Source organism: Polyergus mexicanus, unplaced genomic scaffold (genome assembly GCF_030449975.1).
Source record: "Polyergus mexicanus isolate NDT 795.1 unplaced genomic scaffold, iyPolMexi1.0 SCAF_11, whole genome shotgun sequence".
Taxonomy (NCBI): Eukaryota; Metazoa; Arthropoda; class Insecta; order Hymenoptera; family Formicidae; genus Polyergus; species Polyergus mexicanus.
The window spans coordinates 8,119,464-8,142,641 of NW_027223331.1; the positions used below are offsets into that span (position 1 = coordinate 8,119,464).

At 37.7% G+C, this 23,178-nt stretch overlaps 1 protein-coding gene across 19 annotated transcripts in view; it reads right to left on the minus strand.

Moving 5' to 3' along the window:
• Window positions 1–23,178, minus strand: part of Dlg1 (discs large 1) — a 502,336-nt gene that overhangs the window by 184,775 nt on the left and 294,383 nt on the right. For 14 of the 19 annotated variants that reach the window (XM_070304049.1, XM_070304045.1, XM_070304048.1 and 11 more), the window contains 2 exons: window positions 16,401–16,505; window positions 9,168–9,335 (listed from right to left, as the gene is read on the minus strand). In XM_070304049.1, coding sequence (XP_070160150.1) covers window positions 9,168–9,335; window positions 16,401–16,505 — 273 coding nt within the window. Of the gene's footprint in view, window positions 1–1,790; window positions 2,476–8,077; window positions 8,210–9,167; window positions 9,336–9,607; window positions 9,964–16,400; window positions 16,506–23,178 lie in introns of those variants that run through there. The other 5 variants (XM_070304061.1, XM_070304058.1, XM_070304050.1 and 2 more) reach the window with 4 other exon arrangements.

Below are 23,178 nucleotides of genomic sequence, written 5' to 3' on the forward strand. Positions count from 1 at the left end.
ATGGGAAATTCTGCAGCACCCGCCATATTCTCCAGATATTGCGCCTTCAGATTTTTATCCGTTCCGGTTTTTGCAGAATAGTTTAAATGGCAAGAATCTCAATTCCGAGGAAGCTGTCGAAAACCACCTTAGAAACTTTTTTCAAGAAAAACCAAGTTCTTTCTTCAAAAATGGAATCGACAAGCTTATAGATCGTTGGAAAACCATTGTAGAAAAGAATGGAGACTATATAATTGATTAATAAAAGTGTTATCTCTAAAATATAATCAATTGAAGTTTATATTTAAATCGGGCACGAACTTATGCAATCACCCAATATATATGACGAATTACATGTGACTTTAATTGAATCCTGTTATACAACCTCAATTTCATCTGTATTACGCGAATAAATTTATTTCGTTGCCTGGCACGGAAATTATGCCATCCGTTAGGAAAGATAAAAAACGCGAAGTAGGATAAAATAATGTTGAATTAAATAAACGTTTCGCCTTAGAGTTGCATTAACCAAATTGAAATGCACGAGCCGAAAAGGAAGAAAAGTGCTCAAGTACTCTGATGTTTACACCAGATTTATATTTATGAAGTTAACGCCTTGCGCAAGCGCTTCGTCGGAAATGTTACAATTAATTTCACGATATTAATTTGCGATAGAGTTAACCGGAATGGAACACTATCGCAACGGATTCGCGACACGAGTTTTGAAAGGTACAATTTTCAGGCCGCCGTCGCGTACGCTGATCCGTATCACTGACTTTGTACGTACACTTGCGATATGTGTTCAACGGACCAAGCCTCATTACGTAGTCTTGACACGTATGTTTATTCGAGCGCACCCTTTGCATTTTTCACATAATTTGCATTGAATGCATTCGCGATGACATTTACGCGATGATATTATCAATGACCGAGAAATCGATTCGCCAAATATTTTGATAGTAATCAAAGCCCGGAGATGATGATACGTGCAAAGATAAATAAGTGAGCGAAGTCAACACTGTGGCGCACATTAATTTAATAATACTAATAGTTACGGCCGTCTGTGCTAAATTTTCAACAGCAAATGTGCCGAGGGAGAGAGAAAGAGAGAGAGAGAGAGAGAGAGAGAGAGAGAGAGAGAGAGTGCACAAAAGTTATAAATTCTCTTGAAATTCCTTTCGGATAATTAAATTTTAAATTCCTGCATAATAATATCAAGTTTATTGAAATAGAGAAGTAAATTAACGTTTTCTGATAATGGTACTTAAATCTCGTAGTCCCAAGGAAATACCGGAATGCCGTTTCTTAATATAATTTGTCAATGCTTGCAATTGAATTGCATTAATAAATCTCGGTGTGTATGTGTATTCTTTTATCTATAAATAATTCAAAATTGATTTCCGATATTATTAATAATAAATATATTAAAGTTATAATTATTAATTATTTCGAGATTAACAGAAGTTGATAAACTTTCAAAACAAAAGTTTGAATTTTATCTCAAAGATAGTCAATCTAATCTCACATCGCGTACACACGCATACATACACGTATACGCGCAAAGGAGAAAAGTGCCAAGTGAGCAACGAGTAACACACAACACATGCACGTCGGATTCGTCCCAAATTAATTCAACGTTTCATCACGCTTTATCGGAGAGAATACGATCGCGACGAATAATGCAGGATAATTGCCGAGTAAGGAGAGAGTCGTCTTTTCGACGCAACGCGAAAGAACGAATACACATTGTGCACTTGCAAGCACGGCTATAACATATGTGCACACTATGTGACAAAACACTCTTTAAATACCTCATAATGAACAGCCGCGCTCTCACGCAAGAGCATCTTACGTACGCGCCTCTGCATGACCGGATGCTGCATATAGAGATAACGACGGCGCTCCCTCTCGCTTTCCCAGTGGAAAGCGCGAGCTTTAATCTGGGGGAGCTTGCGGGCCGTAGTCGCGAGCACTGACCTACGTCACTGAGCGCACTTGGAATACTAGCGAGCACACATCGTTGGCTGCGCTGTGTGTAGGTGTGTTTCCCATGTATATGTGGGTGGTGCTCGTTCTCCGTTTCTCTCTCGGTCGTGTCGCGGACTACTTATATATCTATCTACTACCCGCCCATCTCCGTGTATACGTGTGCGCGCGTTATACATATCGGGAGAGCTGTACATATGCATTAGTGTCAGTGCGACCGACTGCAACAACCGCACCGCCACCTCGCGAAAACTGCATCCACCCTCGGGAAAGACCACGTCCAACCCCGAAACAATCCCGCTGGAATGCTTTCGGGGATCGCGGCCTCATTGAAACGGCGGCTCGCTGCGCGCCGGAAACTTGAACGCTGACAAGCGCATTGTTACCATAGCGAGCCTCGCCGCTGGCTGCTGATGTTTCATCGCGATGTTGATGATTACTTTGAAGCGGCTCGAGTCGGACGCGGAGTTGTCGTGAAAACGTCACGGATATTATTTTCGAGAGCTGCCACTGTAATACAGTCGCGACACACGAAGTGTCGTCGGAAAAAAATTATAGCCTGTATAACGGGGGTCCAAAGGAAGTTGTGCAAATTTTTTTAGTTAAAACGTTAATTCGTTGACATAAGAAATTTTTTATTAAAATTAACAGAATATTTATCATATAACGTATGATAACTATATTCGAAAAATAATATTGTATATTCATCGAATAGACAAGTCTTACAAACAGGATCTCTAATTTTTATTGCAGTTCTATCTTTATTTTTTTCAAAGTCTTGGATCTTTTTTTTTTTTTATGTGGCGAACAGTTATAGGAAAAGATCCAATTAGACGGTCAACTTTGCGATCAGTTTGCAACGAGACTTTACGCGTCGTATGTTGTCCGCAAGGCAACGAGTGGAAACTTCATTGTTTCGGTAAACGAATTACGAACGGTTTCTGATAAGCGTCTAGAAATGTTTACACTGAAAAATACAGAGTCGAAGGCAATTCGGCGGAAAGCTCCCGACGCTTGCGGTCATCCAAAATCGATATTGTCTGTTGGTGTGATGCTTTCAAGAGCACTCTCGGTAAATAAAAAACGAGAAAAAGAAATGAATAAAAACAAGGCAGGAACAGAGAGAAATTATTGCGGTAGCTTTTAATTAAAAGCATCCGCTGTGCGGTGCGAACAATGCAGCCATTGTATTGCGTGCCATTTGACAGTCGGCTGCCAGAATTCACCATTTTATGCGATATTTTCCGTATATAAAGAGAAATCACTCTTTCAATGGAAGATATCGATCGTTAACGGATCGTTGTTATTTCTAAATGGAGAATTTTCCGTGCTGATGCATCCAGCGTGATGTCCATTCATGCATACATGTTTATTCTCTCATTTCAATCTGCGAAGGATATCACGTGGACACCCATCAAATGTTTACAATAGGTAAAAAAAAAAAAAAAAAAAAAAAAGTCTTTACACAAGGTATATTGACAAGACAGAGGGAAAGAGAAAGATATCAATTTTATATATGTGTTTGAAATATCCATACCTCGAATAAATATTCAAGTGACTCGCGACAAGAAAAGTAAAAATATCATATAATGTTTAACGTATAATAACGTTACGTTTAATCCTGATATTTCGATATAACAAAAAAAAAAAATTTACCTTTCGCCTGTACAGAGAATTTATTATTAATATATGCATTATATTAAGATAATAATAATGTTGAAAGATGAGATTAACCCGATTTTTGCATTTATAACAAAGTGCGCGAATAATGCGGCGGTCGAATAATCGAGGAAAGGTCTTTGGAAAAAAAAGTGGTACAAGGAGTAGTTCAGTCAGACGCAAAAGTCGCGCCAGAATCACTCGCGGGTCACGAAGCCGTTAAGCGCCCAGCCCTCCAGCTTTCGTGTCGTGCGATATCGGAGCAGCTGTTCCCGTCTTCGTTTCTCGAGGCACGCACGTTTGCGAGACTAACCTGAGTCCGCGGTCTCACAAAGTCTTTCGATTGATTCGCTCGTATCACGAGAATAAGCTTCGATAAATATATTCAAAGTAGAAAATCGCGCGCGCGCGCGCGCACGTACGTTCTTTTCCCCGTACTCTCTATAATTTACAGTAATGTAATTTTGTCTGCGAATACATGTAAATTGATTCTGTTGAAACTCGTATATTTTGTATTTCATATTCTGACTTTTATTCATACGCGTTTAAAACTAACATCTAATGTCACTTGAAAATACAGCAGCATTTGAATTATCATTAAAAGCCTTGTAAGAATCCTATTTGTAACTAAGATAATTGTGTGCATCGAGTGCAATATCGTTTCATATCACGATTCTTACTCATGACTACTGCACGGTCACGAGGGGTTAATCGCGATTAGATTAGAAGTAACATAGCACGTTAAATTGTATCGTAACATGTATCGCGCAAATTAAACACGCGTAGCGATAACGCAATTGTTATTTAATTTTATCGCTCCGTCTATTCGCTCGAATCACGATTTGTCGAATGATCGTAGATTGATTTACAGTTTGCATCCAGCTTATAATTTCGTTCTCTGCGAGTCTTCGCGAATTTCCATGATTTTCCGTGCGCGCGAAGCAATTTTAATTGCATCCATATTAATCAAATAATTTCGAGCATTCGTAGTCAACGATAAATAATGTAAAATCTGCGGGTGCAAGAGATTTTGCGTTTAATCGAAAGTACAATATAATCCGGTCGATAAAATTAAATGTCAAGGCGAGCAAAATTATGGACAAAAGATCATGAACTTTGCATAACTTGCACGAAAATTGTTGGCGCGCACGACTGTTAAATAATTATCTAATCGTTGCGATAATTTTTACAAGACGAATAATATCCTCGAGTGTATGTTCGAGTACTTCAAATAAATGTCAAATAGAACCTAAAATGTAATACAAGCGAAAAGTTCATTACGCTGTAATTTCTGCGACTTACTTGCTGTTTAATATGCATGCACATTAACGCGCGCGATTAGTTTTGAGATTATATAATACATATAATTATAGAAAAATTAAACATACTCGGCAACGTCTTTTATATATATATATATATATACATATATAGCAATTTAAAAAAATACTAAAATAAATTTTCTATATAGTATAATTTTGTACTTGCTTCTTATCTTAATCCACTTTTACAATATTTTTACATATATTGAGCGTGCAATTTGATGAAAATTATTAACTTGTTACTTTTGAAATATTAATAATATGTTGAAAATTTAGCAAATAATTTTGTTCTATATAAAATAATAATCTAATGTGAATTTCCGAGATATCGTCGATTGACAAACTATGCGTATCCAACTACGCGAGCAATTCAATTCTTCTATAATATAAATTGGAAAAAATAATTAATTGTGATTCATTATCAATATGAGAGAAAGAAATTTTTTTTTTTTTTCATTGTACTTCACCAATAACGGCTTGTTCGCAAATCTTGCAACGTTTTCTCGTATCTAAAATAAATGTCTTATAGATATTTCAAATAATTTTACGAAATTTCTTAAATGTGCTAAAGTACATTGCTATATATTTACAACGGCGTTTCTGAAATAACTTCTCTCTCCTGTTTTATTCACAAACTTAAAAGATATCGAGAATTCTTCGCGTAATTCCGACGGTTTAAAAATCGAGTCTCGCGTCTGGAGAAAAGTGAGGTTTATCGTCGAACGTTTCGCTGATCGAGAATCGTCCAAGAAAATGGGGAACATCGGAGGTAGTATCTAGGTCATTCTAGGTCATGCGAAGAATAGTGATTATCCGGCAGAATCATACGCGGAGAAGAAATGTGTTTGATCTACCTTAATCTTTCTTACTTCAAACCCACATACCTTTTATCGTAGCTAGATCACATTTTTTTGTTAGATTTTAACGAAAGCTTGCAATTTCGATTCTCGTGCTTTCGCATTCAGACTTGATGTTATCTCATTTCTCATAATGACTCGTGCAGGGAGAATTCGAAGCTTGGAAATACCCATCGTTCATTTTATGTTCATTTTCTTCGTAAAAAATTTCGTAAAATTTATTTCTTTCAGATATTTTTCGAAAAACATTTATTTTATTTCTTACATTAATATGAAATCTACGACGAAATACGAATTGTTTTATAATAAAATTATTTTGCGAATAAAAATCCAGATGTGCCCGCAACTTCAGAGAAATTTCATCTAGAATATTCCCTTACTTGGCCTAGATTCGGTCGCAATAAGAGAAGTTCCGGCGAAAAGAAACGCATCGATAATTTACAACAACGGAAGCCAGAAAGAAGGAAAAGGGCGAATTTTTGCGAAAAAATAGCGATGAGAGAATGTCACGGGAAACACACATTCGTGTTTCGCCATTTACTTGTTGGAAGAAAATAGTATTGTCGCGCTGTTCGCGTAGCGTTGTGTTAGATTGAAGATGATGGAACTGGTAATTTATTGCACATAAATTATGTATAACGTTGAAACGACCCTCCTGGCGCGCAACGAGTTTGTAGTTGCCTTCATTATAACCGTGTCTCTCGCCTTAAGTAGCTGAAACTTGGTCTTTAGCGAACATTTGCAACGCTTGTAAGAAATTGTCTAACTGCTCCTGAACTTCCAGTATAGTAACGAAGAAGTTTCATCGATCGATTAAGTAACTTTAAAAAATATTAACGTGCTTTGCAATTTAATTATAACAAACTTTTGCTAATAATTTAATTTGCAAAAATATACATATTGTGCATAAAATTATTGTTTGAGTAAAAAATATAGATTCTTCGTCGTAAATCTATGTTTATGTACGTGAAACAATTTGCATTTGTAACAGTGGAAAACGTCGTAAGAATTACGAAAACATCCTTTGAATACACGTCTCTCAATCGCGAAATAACTGTATTCCGAATGCGAGATATAAAATCATTCGATACGAAATGCGAATAACAATACATCGACCACTTGTAGCACGTGTATCTGGTTTATCGTTACACTTTTCTCATCCCCTCAAATGTCATTGAATGACGCGCGGGAATGCTCTGTACAAACGATCGCAACCGTTCTCGCAAAATGGATCTCTTTCAAAACGCTCTCTCTTAACGATCGCACCGTTCACAAGAGCGATAAAAGCCGTACGACTTTTATTCGCGGCTGTGACAAATCGCACGTAAATCACCGGTTAATCCCGTAGAAATTACTCGTGTTCTCCGGCACGGATCGTTAAATTATCGCGCGAACGAGAATCTCACATTGTCACGCGTTTGCGCAATTCGTATTTAACGATTCCGCTCGTTCTCTCCGAGACGAAAAAATTCATCAAAATTCCACACACACCGTCGATTCGCGCGATCAATGCAGAATGCCTACAGGGAATTTCAAAGTTTTAGTAAAGTTTCAGTTACAAAGTTTCCAGACAGCGATTTTTAACGAAAATCTACGATATTTTCGATACTCATCTCAATGTCAACAGATAATCTGGAACGAAACATTTTAAATGTATGATATAAAACATAACATTAATCGATATGTACGATAACAAATCTAATGGAATTGTTGGATAAATATGAATTTTATTAAAGTCCAATTTCATGGACTATATTTGAAATCGATACGGGCATCATCATCATTCACGCGTAATTCTTCTGTAATTAAAGTCACGTAATTATCTATCTGGCCGAGATAGCGGCGACGCGATAAAGCTCGCGCCGCATGTTGAATTAATTAATTTAATTCCCGAATTATACTGTATTTGTACGCGATTGAAATTATCATAACTGTGCCGCGTTCGCTGAAACTCGATGTATTCACGCCTCTGGTCCTGGCCTCTCGGCAGCTGGTTAACCCCACACGTCGACGTAATTAAATAACGGAAAACGCATGGTATAATTAATTCGAATGTGCACTTTACAATTCGTGCTATTTCCCGCCGAAAACATTTCGCTTCCACATCCCGTCCCGTTATCGACCGGTCAGCGATAAGAAAAACATTACACCTCCGAGAAACGCGATCAATAAACGACGCCTTTCGGTTTTTCACACCCCGAGTATCCAAGGACGTCGAGTTGGTCGCGACGGCGGGGGGGAGGGGGGGGGGGACACCCTCAGGACTCTCTGTCGTACCTCTTCGTCATAATCGTACGTTCGCGCAGTTCTGTTTTGCGACCGAATCGTGCACCGCACACCATCGGGAATCACCGAACCGCCACCGTAACGGCGAGCCGCGTCGCGTTGCGTCCGCGTTGCGCTACGTGTGTCCGGCTCACGGAGCCGACGTAGCTGCGTAGTCGCGACCGAACTGTTTTGTCCACGTGTTGCGGCCAGTCAACGGGGCCAGGATAATGCAGATGTCGATCTTACCACGTGGTAGACGGTAGCGAAATCGCGCGGTTCCGCGGAGAATTCTGAGGCGATGTTCCCGCCCTCTGTTGAAGGGTGCAGCAAGTTATTTCGAAATACGGTGGTGACACGATTATTCCGCGATCGAATAGTAGAAACTACTACGTTACAATCATAATTGGATTCCGATAAATAGGAACAAAAGGATACGAGTCAAAATTTCTTCGCTATTCCTAAAAGTTTATTGCGAATAGAATTTCTTAGATTCGCCGAAGAGAATTTTTTTATTGGATTATCTTTAATTTTAATTTGCATTGATACACCTAAGGATGATACTGCGCGCGCGAAGTACGGGGTGTACGAACGTTAGATTCTCTGTACGTTCGTATCAGTTATTACGTAAGTCCTTAACGTTTGTCGGGAATTACAGCACTCGGTAACGTGGAAGGTCTGTTCTCCGACCGTTACCAGACGCATGAAAGCCACATGTATCGATTTCGCGGTATAGAGGCGAGTATCTTCGGGGATGAAACCGTAGGTGGCGAATATTTCGAGCTCGTATGCGCATGCGCCGGTCATTATCCCTAAGCGAGCAATGTGCCTTTGATCCGTTACTTTATCCCCTTCCTCCCTCCGCCGCCATCTTTTTGTTGTACAGAATTTAAATCTTCGAAGCAACAAATTTAAATATTCACGTCCACAAAGATGGAACACTTTCTTTCTTGCAACATTTTCATGTGATTTATATTCAATCGAAGTTCGCGATTTCTACTTTACCGCAAACATTTGGCATCTTGTTTGGCATACGATATTAAATCATTAGCTAATTTTTTTTTTCAATTTTTTTTGTACGTTTTATCGTTAGCACTCTTACCTTGTTGAGTGCTTCATGGCTGATGTGCTGGATACCGTCAGAATGAAGGATACGGTCGACTGAATTCGGTCTAGGAATCCCATCCAGTTGAGCCGCCTCTTTTAGCTGGGGCGGCGAAGGCGGTGGCGGCAACTGTTCCTCCACCCCTGCATTATCGTATCTTGTTTTCTGCGATAAAGAGAAAAACAATTTCGTCACATTATTATTATCATATACATATCAAATATTTTAAGAATCCTACGCGAAAATATCATAAAAGAGCGTCAGATACAGATCGATATCTCACAATCATTAGCATTAGATATTAATTTATAATATAAAAACGCAGTGTACTTTCTTGTTAATTTTTATAATTAATTTTCTTGATATTTATTCGATTGCAAAAAAAAAAAAACATATTTTTTTTTTGCCATTGATGTAACATTTTGCCTAGAACTTACATTACTCCAGCAGCATTCGCAAGCATTCCCGCCGTTCTCGGAATCACGCGAAATCGCGTTATTAGCGTCACGATCGTCGAGCAAAACCAATTTTGGATTCGTGTGCCGTCTCGCTCTTCGACGTTTTCGTATTTTGATCGGCGCGGCGAACATATAATCACTGAATCGACGCCTTGAGTGACGTACGATCGACACCCAGTCTATCATCGTGTAAAAACAGGTGCACGATATTTCGCGAATATATATTTTTCAATGTACACTGTCCATCAAAGTCCACTCGATTTGCCGTTGTGCAAATTTCAAGCGAAATAGAAGCGCTATGTAACGGCCGGAAAAAAAAAATGACAAAAATTCAATTCAGGCTTATTATCCATTAGAGATACTATTAGATGTACAACTTTGCTTCCGCCGTTTTCCTATAGATGACTTTAGCGGTAAGTAGTAGTCGAAATAAATAGATCATAGACGTCATGCGATAAACTTGGGCATCTGTCAACATAACCCCATAGAAACATTAGTCGATTTGTGTCTGCATCATAAAGTTATTCTCCATTGAAAATGTCAGTTTAAGAGCCAAATTCTCGTCATTTGCGGGAGGTTTTAATTTTCTGCTTCAATATGAAGAAATGTGCGGCTGAGGCTCATCGAATGCTCTCAAATACTTATGGTGAAGCCGCTATTAGTGAAAGAACGTGTCGTGAGTGGTTTCAACGCTTCAAGAACGGTGATTTTCACGTGGAAGACCGGCATAGCGGTGGAAGAGAGAAGGTTTTCGAAGATGCAGAATTGGAGGCGTTACTTAATGAAGACTCGAGTCAAAGTCAAAAAGAATTGGCACGATCATTGGGAGTGACTCAACAAGCAATAACCAGTTTTTTACAATAAAGCCTCGAATTTTGGGAAAAAAACGGCGGAAGCAAAGTTGTACACCTAATATTTGCGTTTCGTTAATTGTAAAAAGTAAAATTTATTCGTAGAAACGCATCATCTAATGCAAATTAAAATATTTTATATTTTCATGTATATTTAAATATACATTTCTACGCTACGAGTTTAGTTCTCTTTCATTGAAAAATGTTTGTACTTAATTCTTACTTTATTACAATTTAAATTTTTTTAAATGCGCGAGAACAGCTCTTTTTCATTAACATTTAAACATTTATTTTCGGATTTTGGGCTTGAAGATAAATTTTTATGATTTGTTTAAACTGCACGCCGTTTTTCTTGAAGCTGCTCGAACAAGTGTCTTCAATCGAGTATCGCGGGCGTGCCCATCGTCAGAGAGATCGATACCAATGGCAAAGAGAACGTCGGGGATATATGTCACGAATCAAATCCCCCTTTTCTCTCGCTTCTCGTGCTCTGAAAGCGTGTCATAAGTATTGGACTGTCTCTATATCCCTCTTCCTCTTGTTCCACCTCGCGCGCTTTTATACCCTCGACGCAGTCGCATCGGCATTATCGTCGAGTGCATTCTGCGAACGCGAATAAAGGTGCCACAATGACGATGTAATCAAATGCGCATTAATGCGGCGATACAACGGGAGTATGAAAATAATATTTCAAATACTATTCAACAAAGCTATTAATTGTGTTAATCAATTCATCAATACGCTTTTAATAAATGATCTTCAAACAAACGCTATTATAATTTACAATCAAAAACTATTTTTTTAATCATCGCACAAACAATCTTTCGAATATATCACAGATCGAGTATATTTTTTCAAAAGTAAAAAAAAAAAGGGAAATAATGTAATATATATGTCATTTTAAAAAGAAACTTTTAATCATTTTTATCTTTTCATATATTTATTTGGAGTCTATTATCTTCCATTTCGCTGTTTTTAGCCATTACATCAAAATGTAAAGCGTATTTCGTGTGTTCCACATATTAAACATTGCACTGAAATGTGCATTCGCACTTTTATTGACGGAAGCTTGCGCAAAAATAGATATGTTTGGATGCACCATATGGTCGTGCGAACGGGTTTGCGAAGGAAAATTTCAGAGTGATTGAAGCGTTTACAAGCTACCAAGAATACCAAACACCGCCGTATATTGTTTATGGAGAGACTACGCGTGCGAGAGCGAAATAGTTCAGACTTGGAACTTCAGCAAACAATCTCCATCAACATTCTGTTCCGTGAAAATGCATCTCTTCGTAAATCCCTTGATTTGTTACATAGTTACATCATCGTGCCATAATTTTTCGCACGATATCATTCTTCAATGTTGTAGTTTTATTGAATAAGTATTTTATACATGACGCATGATCTTTTGTATTTTTAGTATCGGAAGAAAAATGGATGGAGGAATTTTAAAATGACGGGTATTTAAATTTGTTATCGGAAGATAGAGTCACGGATTAATTTTTTTTTCTCTTTTTTTTTTTTACGACAGTATTCTAGGAAGATCGTTTCTCACTTCATTTATTTCGTCCTACATTCTCACTGAATTATCCCGCGCTAACTCTTCCAAGAAAAACACGATTGCTCTCATGAGCAAAATCGGTTATTCGTGATCACGTCAATTAATAAATGTCTTCTTTTATTTTAAGAGCCGGAAACTCTAACAAGGTCGACCCGTTTTCAGCGGAAATTCTCTACGTACTGTATTCCGGTCAATTTAATGTAAATACAATACATATAAATAGAAAAACTTTCAAGTCATCATCATTTTAATCTCGCAAATATTTTTAAGAGTACTTTTTAATTTTATAAACGTAAAAATAATTTTTAATTTTTTTTTTTTAGAAAGGCACGATCACGCTATTTTACTCGTTGGATACACTTCCTTCATCACGCACTTTCTTTGACATATTTCCAAAATAAAATTTAAATTCTTTCGTAAACATTTTTTTTTTCAAAAAAATAAAATCTCTAACAGCGACTACGTAGGAATATTTATAATTAGCGGTGTCCCGTTTTAAGGTAACTAAACCGTTGCACTTAATCACGATCGAGCCTCGATGAGTTTTTGGGAATGGAGAACGTCGGCGTCGGTACTGCTGTAAAAGCGACTCGGCACTGATATCAATAGCGTGTCGATGCTCCGACGAAGGTGTCGCCGTCTAATTCCGAGAGCATCTTCGCGATTGGACGGCAGTCTAAAGAAGGATTCTTCGAGGAGTTCGTTTCTTTGGCCGGATTCAAACTTGAGAGACTTCGAGATGATTAATTATGGCCGCACGCTATTTATGAATTCAATGAGTCGCGCCATTTATCTCATACATCTCGGCAGACAAACCGTCATTAATTTCACGTTTAAGTGATCGCCAACTTACATTAAATGTAATTCTCGCAGACAATAGTTACTATAGTGTCTCTCCAGTGACATTACGAGGCTATAGCGTCCAGGATCGATGCCTGGAGAAATTGTGTCTGCGCATAAGTTCACATTTGGTCTGATTAAACTCTCGCTTAATTAAACTTCATGTGGCAGAACCGTCGACCCACCAATTTCTCGGAATCGTATTTTGAGCAAACAACAATTTACAGCTTTCGTGTTACGCTCCGTTACATATTTTTGTACGGCGGGTATTTTATCTCCAAAATATAAAATCGCTATCCATTATACTGATAAAAAATCACTAATATTTTAAGGTTATGTTATTGACTGATGTCCAATCTTACGATAAGGACGTTTTACATCTGACAATTTTAACCATAACTTACTGGTGGCGCCAACTTTTGTCAAACGGCGGAAACTTATTTGTACACCTAATATATATATATATATCACTCATTAAATTTCACAAATTAGTTGCGGTCATAATAGCAAGATCATAATAAAAATCCACAAAAGTGTAATATCTTCTCTCTGATTTCGGATAAAACGATGCAATATATCGCTGTGCGCGATATCGGTATTTTCTAATGAGTTAATTAAAGCGGCGAAAAACAATCCAGAGGTTGATTAAATGATGATCAATAATAAATTTCTGTTAATGGGTATTTCTTCTCGTATGCGGTGGCATATAGCAAGTTTCGATCATTAACGGATTAAACAAATATTATGTCATAATTTCTGAAACGCTCCATTCTCGGAAGTTAACCAGGTTATTAAAATCAAACGGAACGCATCATAATGTAACCGCTCCAAACCAATCATGCGTGGTTCGAACAATCGTTTGTAAACGTGTGGGTCGCAAAACGGCATTAATAATGATGGCGTGCTGAAGTTTCGGTACAGTTTATAAATTGATACGGCGTTAATTAATCGACGAATAATGACAATAGTTCCGATCAATCAACGGTCAATCTCGACAACAAATTATATGCGAATATTTACAAACAACATTTATGAGCATACGTGTGATTTATCATCTAACTTATCGTTTCAATGCATCGATCAGTGATTCTCCACTGAGATTGTTCGAATTTACTCGCGTGCGTCACGAAATACGAAATATCTTCGTGCGACTTAATTAACCATCACGCACAGCCGTCTATTGCGCAGATCTTTTTATGAAGTCCCGCGGCCGTTTCATTTTGTGAATCGGATGTCCATTATTGAGCACAATGCTGAGACACAATGCGACGTCCCGCAGCTTTAGGAAATCTTGGATTTGATAGGAAGAACGTGAGGAGATAATCGAGAATCGCGCGGATCGTGTTCTGAAACGAAGAATTGTACGGCGAGGCCTTGCGTAATAACGATGGCGAAAGGACCAAGAATGGCGGAAAATTAAAGTCTGCCGTTGACATAAAGTAAATTAATTTATATATTTATAATTAAACAAGATAAACCTCTTGCCGTTCTCGTTTGAAAGAAATAGATGAATATTATTTTCACCTTCAATTTTAAATATTGCGTTAAGCTCCTTGAAAGCAGCAGCAAAAAAAAAAAAAAAAAAAAACCGGCACTTGAGTGCCTCGCAATTTGTATTAATATAATCAGCGACATATTAAAAAAAGAATGATAACATATAAAAAAGCGTTTACGTTTACAAGAAAATATTTCGTGTATGTGAATCGCATTGCTAATCTTAATTAATTAAACTTTAAAAAAATCTGATCACTGGTTCGTAAAAAAAAAATTATGGATTTCGTTTAAACGAGTCTATTTTTTGTACGTACTTGCGTAAATGCGATTGTTATGATAAACTCTAATCGATAAAATTATGTTTTGAATTTTTGTCGAAATATAAGGTTATAAGCGCACTTACGATTTTTCTCGATGATATATCGATATTTTGACTGGTATTTTGATAGAATAGTTTCCGATGCAAAGAAGCCAATGAAATGAATTCGTATCAGTTTGAAAATTGTTGATAGCACCGTTGAAAACGCGATTCTATCGACTATTCATCCCGATTTCCGCGGAATAGCGAGACACGATAGATATATGCATTAAATCGACGCTTTTATTCCGTGAAAATCGTTTGTTCGCCGGATGCTACTCGAATAGACAAGTGTAACAAAAACTACGACACGGCGAATATGTAGATTCAAGTGATAATAAAAATATGACGGCCGTGAATTTTTCAATAGCTCGCCGGGTATATGTAAATATATACAAAATTACACGTGCATGGCGGAAGTAAACATTTCTGAATTAGCCATTTCATATTACACTCGCACCGCGTATATAATATCGCGGGTTGATATTATGTTACATTATTTATATGAAACACTATACGCGCTGCTGGATTTTATTTCAAAATTTAGCTTGCACCAGATAGAACACACATAGCAGACATATAGCACACACATTACATCGTCGCGTAACATTTTCCGTCGTGTAAAGTAGAAAAAATACGATTACAATATCTCCCGCGTGTCTCTTTTAAACAATTAGGGTCGATGGTAAGTGCTTCGCAGTAACTATTCGAGTTCAAGACTCTTACGAGAGTTTTAGAAACCCTCGTTGCGGACAATCAAAATTAAGCACGTACCTCTTAGATACATTTCAAAATTTATGCTCAATAACGTTAGTTATATAAGATCATATAAACCTGATTCCTGCTTTTTTCTTTACTATTCTATTCGTCAGTTATGTAAAATTTGGCTTGGCAAATCTAAAAAACTAAATCATACATGCCTCGAGAATAATGAAAAAAGGATTAAAGAATTAAAACGCGTATCGATTTACAAATATAACAGAATATCGATATAATTATTTTGTCTATACCTCATTTGAATTTAATTTTACAGTAATTAATTAATATTTTATATAATAACAAAATTTTATATAAAAAAAAAATTTCTTAGAAAAAAAGATGAGAAATTTATTTCTCAGGCGCTTGAAAATTGGATTATCGACAAAGTTTTGAGACTAGTTTGGGATTATGAGTAAATTCTAAGTCGTGCCGCTACGAATCTCTCGAATAAGCGAGTTGGTAAACTAGAGATCTCCGCTGTACATTCAACTACGGAAAACAGACTTACCATCACGAGTTTATGAACAATCATTACCAAGCTGCTGCATTCTGCGATCAATACATCTACATAAATTATAAATTCTACGAGATAGAAAAAAATTATTGCCCGAGTATACACACACACACACACACACAAATATTGATTAATTCAAATAACGGCGATTTACTTTTTCTGGAATAGTGTTTTAGAACGAAAAAAAAAATCTTGCTAAAAACACTCGATGCTTATGTGATTAGATTAATAATAAATATATAGTTTCATTAATCGTGTTATGATGGTTGCTACAACGTTATTTTACAAATCTAGTGGAACGGGTTTTAATTTGCGGTGACAGTACTTGTCGCGAAATCTTTGAAACATGTTTCAAAGATTCGCAGTTTACTCTTGCATTTTACACGTTTACGAACCTGAATCTCATTTACATCGGTGCCTGGAACATCGGGACTGGCCGATCTGCGGCCATAAATGTTCGATAGAGTCTGGGTCAACGGCAGGACGGAGGCTGGACCATCCTGAAACGATCACATTATCTGAAAAACATATCGTCGTGTCCTGTGTGTCGACGAGAGAAACGCGCGTTGCCGAACTATTTCCGAATGGCTTTTCGAATCCTCAGTCGAATACCAGTTCGAATACGGCGTAGCACAAAAACATTGCTCGGTTACAGCTATAATATTCAAATTACCATTGACATTTTTTCTTTAGATTAAATATATAACGCAATAAAATATCATATCGATAATATTCAAAGTGTCTAGTTAACAGAGAAAATAGCATACGATAGTTATAAAGATAATTATAGATAATGATGAATAATAAGATGATAGATTTTGCTCACCGACTTTTCGACAGATCATTCGAGAGATCATTTTCTTAACAAATATATCTTATTTCGCACACCTTTGGATTTATTGTATATTAGATGATTGCATAAGTTCGTGCCCGATTTTCATAGATGGCATTAAGTTACTGCATGGCGGAGTTCTATTGTTTTCGTGTGGTAATTGTTGCTTACACCGAATAGATGACGTTGTCTTATGTCAATTTAGCGTCAGACATTGTTCAGATAAGTCCATTTGTGCATAAGAGAAATCATTAAAAATGGAGAACGAAAGGTGCATTTGCGGTATGTAATGCTATATGAATTTCGGAAAGGCGTGAGTGTTGGGATTGCACAAAAAAATATTCAAAGCGTTTATTTGGACCGCGCTCCTGCTCTCCGAACAGTCAAAAAGTGGTTTGGCAGATTTCGAAATGGTGATTTCAACATGGAGGATCAACCCCGCTCTGGACGGCCTTCTGGCATCGATGATGACATTGTGCATGCCTTAGTGGAAAGAAACCCAAGGATTACAACTGAGGATATTGCTGAGAGGCTGAACATCGATAATTCAACCGCTTTTCGTCATTTAAAAAAGCTTGGATACATTTCCAAGCTTGATACGTGGGTGCCGTATCTCCTGACTGAAAGGAATAAGCTGCAGGAAAACTGCAGGAGTTGCAATGGGAAATTCTGCAGCACCCGCCATATTCTCCAGATATCGCGCCTTCAGATTTTTATCTGTTCCGGTCTTTGCAGAATAGTTTAAATGGCAAGAATCTCAATTCCGAGGAAGCTGTCGAAAACCACTTTACAAACTTTTTTCAAGAAAAACCAAGTTCTTTCTTGAAAAATGGAATCGACAAGCTTATAGATCGTTGGAAAACCATTGTAGAAAAGAATGGAGACTATATAATTGATTAATGCAAGTGTTATCTCTAAAATATAATCTATTGAAGTTTATATTTAAATCGGGCACGAACTTATGCAATCACAATATTATATTTTATTGCCGATTATGGGGAAGGGGAGAGAATCTGCATATCGTGAATTATTCCGAAGATCCGTGTGTTATGGCACAGGCCTGACTGCCCTCAAGCAGTGAATACTTGATAACTAGAGTATCAGGCTTTTTAACGCGTCGACCCATTTAGAGCGGAATCGATCGCAACGTGATATACGCGCGCTTCCGCTGCTTGGATGCAAGTGCAGACAGGTAAAAAAGAGGAGGAAATAAAGTCGCGAACTACGCAAGGTCAATTACGCGGCCTAGGGTAAGTTGACTCGACGTTGTCACGCGAGCGGTTGTAGCTTCCCAAACGGAATTATTCATGGCGAACTTTCGATGCGCACAGGTGCGTTTAACATCCGAGCGTCGTTTTATCTTCACCGGCACACGGGGTCCGTTCGCTGTCCTTATTAAATATGTATCGCGACTATCCTTTCCAAAATTCGTTTGTTCTTTCGGAACGTTTTCCAACACGTACCGATTCACCTACACCACGTGGATCGCAGTTCGTTTTTTTTTTGGTTTTTTTTTTCCTTTCTTTGCCACGGTGGCATCTTTTATTTATAACGAGTTGGGAGATAACAAACGCCGCATTCTATTTTAAAATGTAGCACGTGAGGCACTTGCAATTATTACGACGAAGAGAGCGGCGCAAGGAAATGTTCAAAAGTTACAAATGTTTCTCGAGAATTTTTAATCGCGAAGTAATAAGTAATAATGAAATTGATTGTTAATTAGAGCTCTAGTTATACTCCTACCGTATAGATTTAATATTAATTATATAAACCTAAGGTTTATATCAATATGGAAAAAAAAAAAAATGACAAGACGAAGGAAGGCCAGGCATTTTACTTTCGGCATTTAGATTCGCTCACATCGCGGCGATCGACAAGCTGCATAACGTTACTTCGACAAGGTGAATACCGTCGAATGATATTTCTGATATTAATAAACTGTCCGAGCATCGCGCGTACGTTATAAATAAAACTGCTGAACGTCACGCAAAAATACATCGTAGCTCATATTCCGTCTCTCAAAGATATGGAGCGTATCGAATAAAATTGAAAAGTAAAGTAGCCCGTGCTAATATTTTATGCTTTCTCTCTTTCTTTCTTTTAGATACATTCTCGTACGTCACGGCGTACACATCTCTCCCGAGCGAGAATATACTATCTCGCTATCGCACGTCCGTACGATACCGGCAATCTAAGCACTCTCTTCGGGTGCATCAAATGTCGCATATATATAACCGTCTCGTATATCTTCCAAATATTAAAAAAAACATCGTAACATCGCTCTTACGATGACTCTCTACTCGCAAAGTGCCCTATATAATACGACGCTTTTACCTTATAGTTTTCTTATATAATATTTTTATCTCTTCTCTTTTATTCGCGATATATGCGAATCAACTTCTAAGTTGACGCATAATATTATGGTTCTTAATCCTGCAAGAAATAACTATACCATGCTTCTGGTAACGAGTATTAAAATTACAGCGTGAAATTGATTTTACGATAATATTTTCTCGCGCACATTTTCGTTGTAATAAAATCTTTTTCTCTATTCGGATTCGCGCGATTATTTCCCGGATCCCTTCTAACCGGATTAATTTGTTGTTGCCCCGTATAATGGGAAAATAGGTTGCCGGAAATAGGTTCGCAGAGAGATCTCGCGCATACCTTTCGAAACCGCATTTTCCCGTTCACGGCCTGAAATTCGTATCTGCCTCGCGAAAGGAACTTATCCGCAGATTAATCCGCAAACGCGTATGGATGTTCACAATCGTATTCGTAATTCTGCGACTGACAATGTGTTATAATGTACGTAAAGGATAATGCGTGAGCGTGCTCTATTACCGCGGGCTACTGAGCGCTTTAATTTTATGACATCGCGATGTGTAACAGACCGATAATAGAGAATAATCCTTGGGCGATGCACTCTACAAACGAATGACTCGATAGTATCGCGCTTTAGCCGATTTGATGAGAATCCGTCGATCATTATCGCTGGTCATGTCCTGGAAACTATTTCTGAAAGCTGAGCGTATTTGGCCGAATACGGCATGCGAATAATGGTCAGGTGAATATTTCGGAAAGGGTTCGCATCAGTGTTTACCTCGATGCGATAAATCCTGAACGGAGCACTATGCGTCATATTTAATATTACGTCATTTCAAAGCCTGAATAAAAGGAATGACCTAAAAATTGCTCGAAAATTTTTTTCGGAACGGTCGCCGATCGCATCGATAGCTGCGGATATTTCTTGAAATTTATTTACATCTATTGTATCTCGCACGGATTTATTAATTTTTCCCTTAGTTATGGTGCATCAAAGCATTTATTTGCGGCGCAACTATCTATGCGATTTACATCTGGTATTGGATCTCGTAAGGTGGTGTTTGATTGGCCGCCACGGTGCAAACGTATGTCACGTCTGACCATGACGCGACTATAACCACTGGCGGCCTCGGACATGTCAAGCTATGGCCGGGCGACAACTGCGTGACAACAGTTGATGCGAACTGACGGGGTGCATTTACGTGCGGATTATTCCGACACTCTTCACATAAACGTCCACATGATATGCAATTAAAACGCTGCGCATCGAGTATCGTGACGAATATTGGCGTTGAGAGAATTTGCGCGAGGAGCGTGAATAAAAAATTCAGCCCGACAAAGATCTAGAATAGCTCAATAAATTCAACACGTTTATATGCATAGTGTTATTCGTTTCACTATTTATCATGGACACCGTTTAGATATCAATTAATATCCGCAGTATTAGATTCGCCGACGTAATAGCAGTTACCATTACTCGCCATAAAAATTAATTACCGATATAAATAGTAAAATTGATTGTTACGAGTGTGTAAGGATCTCGTGTCGCAGCGCGTAATGGAATTATGATTTACAATAGCTATGACCTGTTCGTTCATTTATTAATTTGTGCAATTCGCATGTTATTAATCGATCGTACAACAAATTACGATTGTGAAAATAATTACGCAGATAGCAGTTTCATTCGCACATGCTCGAGAAAATTATTCCATTTTCTTCTAAAATTAATAAAATAGTTTATTGTTTAATCTTTAATAATAAATCTCTAACTTTCATATATATATATTTATTCTTTTATCCAAATAATTATAAAAGTGTCTAGAAATATTTCTGATTTTTTTCTATATTGATTATATTATTTTGGAGAATAATATTATTGAATATACAATATTTTGATTGCAACAATCAAGTTCGCGAGTGCGCGATTAAATGATTTTTGTGAATTCATGGAAAAGTATAATAATAGTACGCAAGTGTGCGTTCAATAGTGTGCAAGATCGCACAATACGATTGAAACGGTAACTGCTGGCACTTCTCGTTGTTGAACCAGATCGTCTCGGTTCGACCGCAAAGCGACAATGGTATCCGCCTTGCCAATACCAACCACGCCGAAAACATCCGCAGAGCCGGTGCGACGCGGAGATGGGAACGCGACACTTGGACGCGTTTCCAATAATCCACTATCGTTGATTTCACGTCGCCGACGTGTGGAACATCCACGAAACTTGGTGCGATTCCGCAATGCCACAACGCGTGCGAAGTTTCCGCGCAAACACTCCGCGGATCTCTCGCACGTAAAGTCTCCTAATCATACGCGAAGAAGAACGTGATAAGAGAGTTTGCACTTTACCAGGTATATAAATATGAAACCAGAATTTGCCCATAGATGGCAATAGCTGTCAATGTAGTTACCGTCAAACCGCGTCATTGGCGCCATTTTCTTGTTTTGACATCTGATAGAGATTTTCAACTCACAACAATACAAGTTTCATACAACAGCATAGTTTTTAATAGCGTTGAACATGTCGAATTTTGTGCCTGGAAACTACGATTTGCGGACAACATTGATTTTCTGTTACCATTTGAAGAAAACTGCTGCAGAATCGCATCGAATGCTTGTCGAAGCTTACGGTGAGCATGCTTTTGGTAAATCACAGTGCTTTGAGTGGTTTAAAAAATTCAAAAGTGGCGATTTTGACGTGAGAAACGAAGAAGAGTGTGATCTATTATGAGCTGCTAAAACCTAGCGAAACCGTTAATACTGAACGCTACCGACAACAAATGATCGATTTGAATCAAGTTTTGCGTGAGAAACGACCAGAATATCAAAAAAGGCAACACAAAGTGATTTTGCTTCATGATAATGCACCATCACACACAGCAAAACCGGTCAAGGAAACGATTGAGGCGTTTAGTTGGGAAATACTTTCGCATGCGGCTTACTCACCAGACTTGGCTCCATCCGATTACTACTTATTTGCATCGATGGGACACGCACTTGCCGAGCAGCGCTTCACTTCTTACGAAAATGTACGAAAATGGCTCGATGACTGGTTTGCCTCAAAGGAGCAACAGTTTTTTTGGCGTGGCATCGACAAATTGTCAGAGAGATGGGAAAAATGTATAGCTAGCAATGGGCAATACTTGGAATAAAATATTTTTTATCATTTTCATACAATAAACGTGTATTTTCTATACAAAAATTCCGGTTTCATATTTATATACCTGGTAGACTGCGCGTGTATAAAATTTATAGACATATGAAAAAGAGAGAGATTGAGATAACAACATTTAAGAAGGAATACGAAAATTATAAGGAAAAAAAATAAGAAAAAATATATAAAAGACTGTGAGAAGAAAATTAATTAATATTCTTGCAAGAATCTTCTTTTTTTGGCTCGATATATATTCCATGATTATATCAATGCACATCGTAATCGGATGTAAAAAAAAATTCGCGAAGTCATGGAATCGTGCGAGACTTTCCCCTTCAAATTCCGCACTTCTTACGACATAATATCATGTTTTGTTTTCACGCGAGGAAGGAAAATAGATATTTCCGTTGTGCGCATTGCAGATTTCAAGCACGTATCTATCCCTGTAAGGCAATAAGCATATATATAACTTGGAAACTTTGCTCGACAACTTTGGGTAGTCACGCGAAAGCACCACGAGTGCATGTTGTTTCGACCTAGCTTTGTCTTCCCGGATATCAATAACGCAGATTTCCGACTGCCCGTGCGCTTATCGGTTCCAACGTTGTCGCAGGCCCGTAGATTATCGTCGCTCGCAGAATTTTAAAATGAATACAAACACGCGTGCCTTCAAGAAAAGATAATCAACTAATTTTGTATTTCCTATTTACTCTTTTGCTAAATATAAAATGAAAAAATAATACACGCTACTGCAAACGAGTCGTATATCTTTCCCAACATTTCATAAGATATCTGCGCATAATTTAATCAGATTATAGTAATGTTTATTGAATATTTTTCTCATTAAAACTGTACTAAATT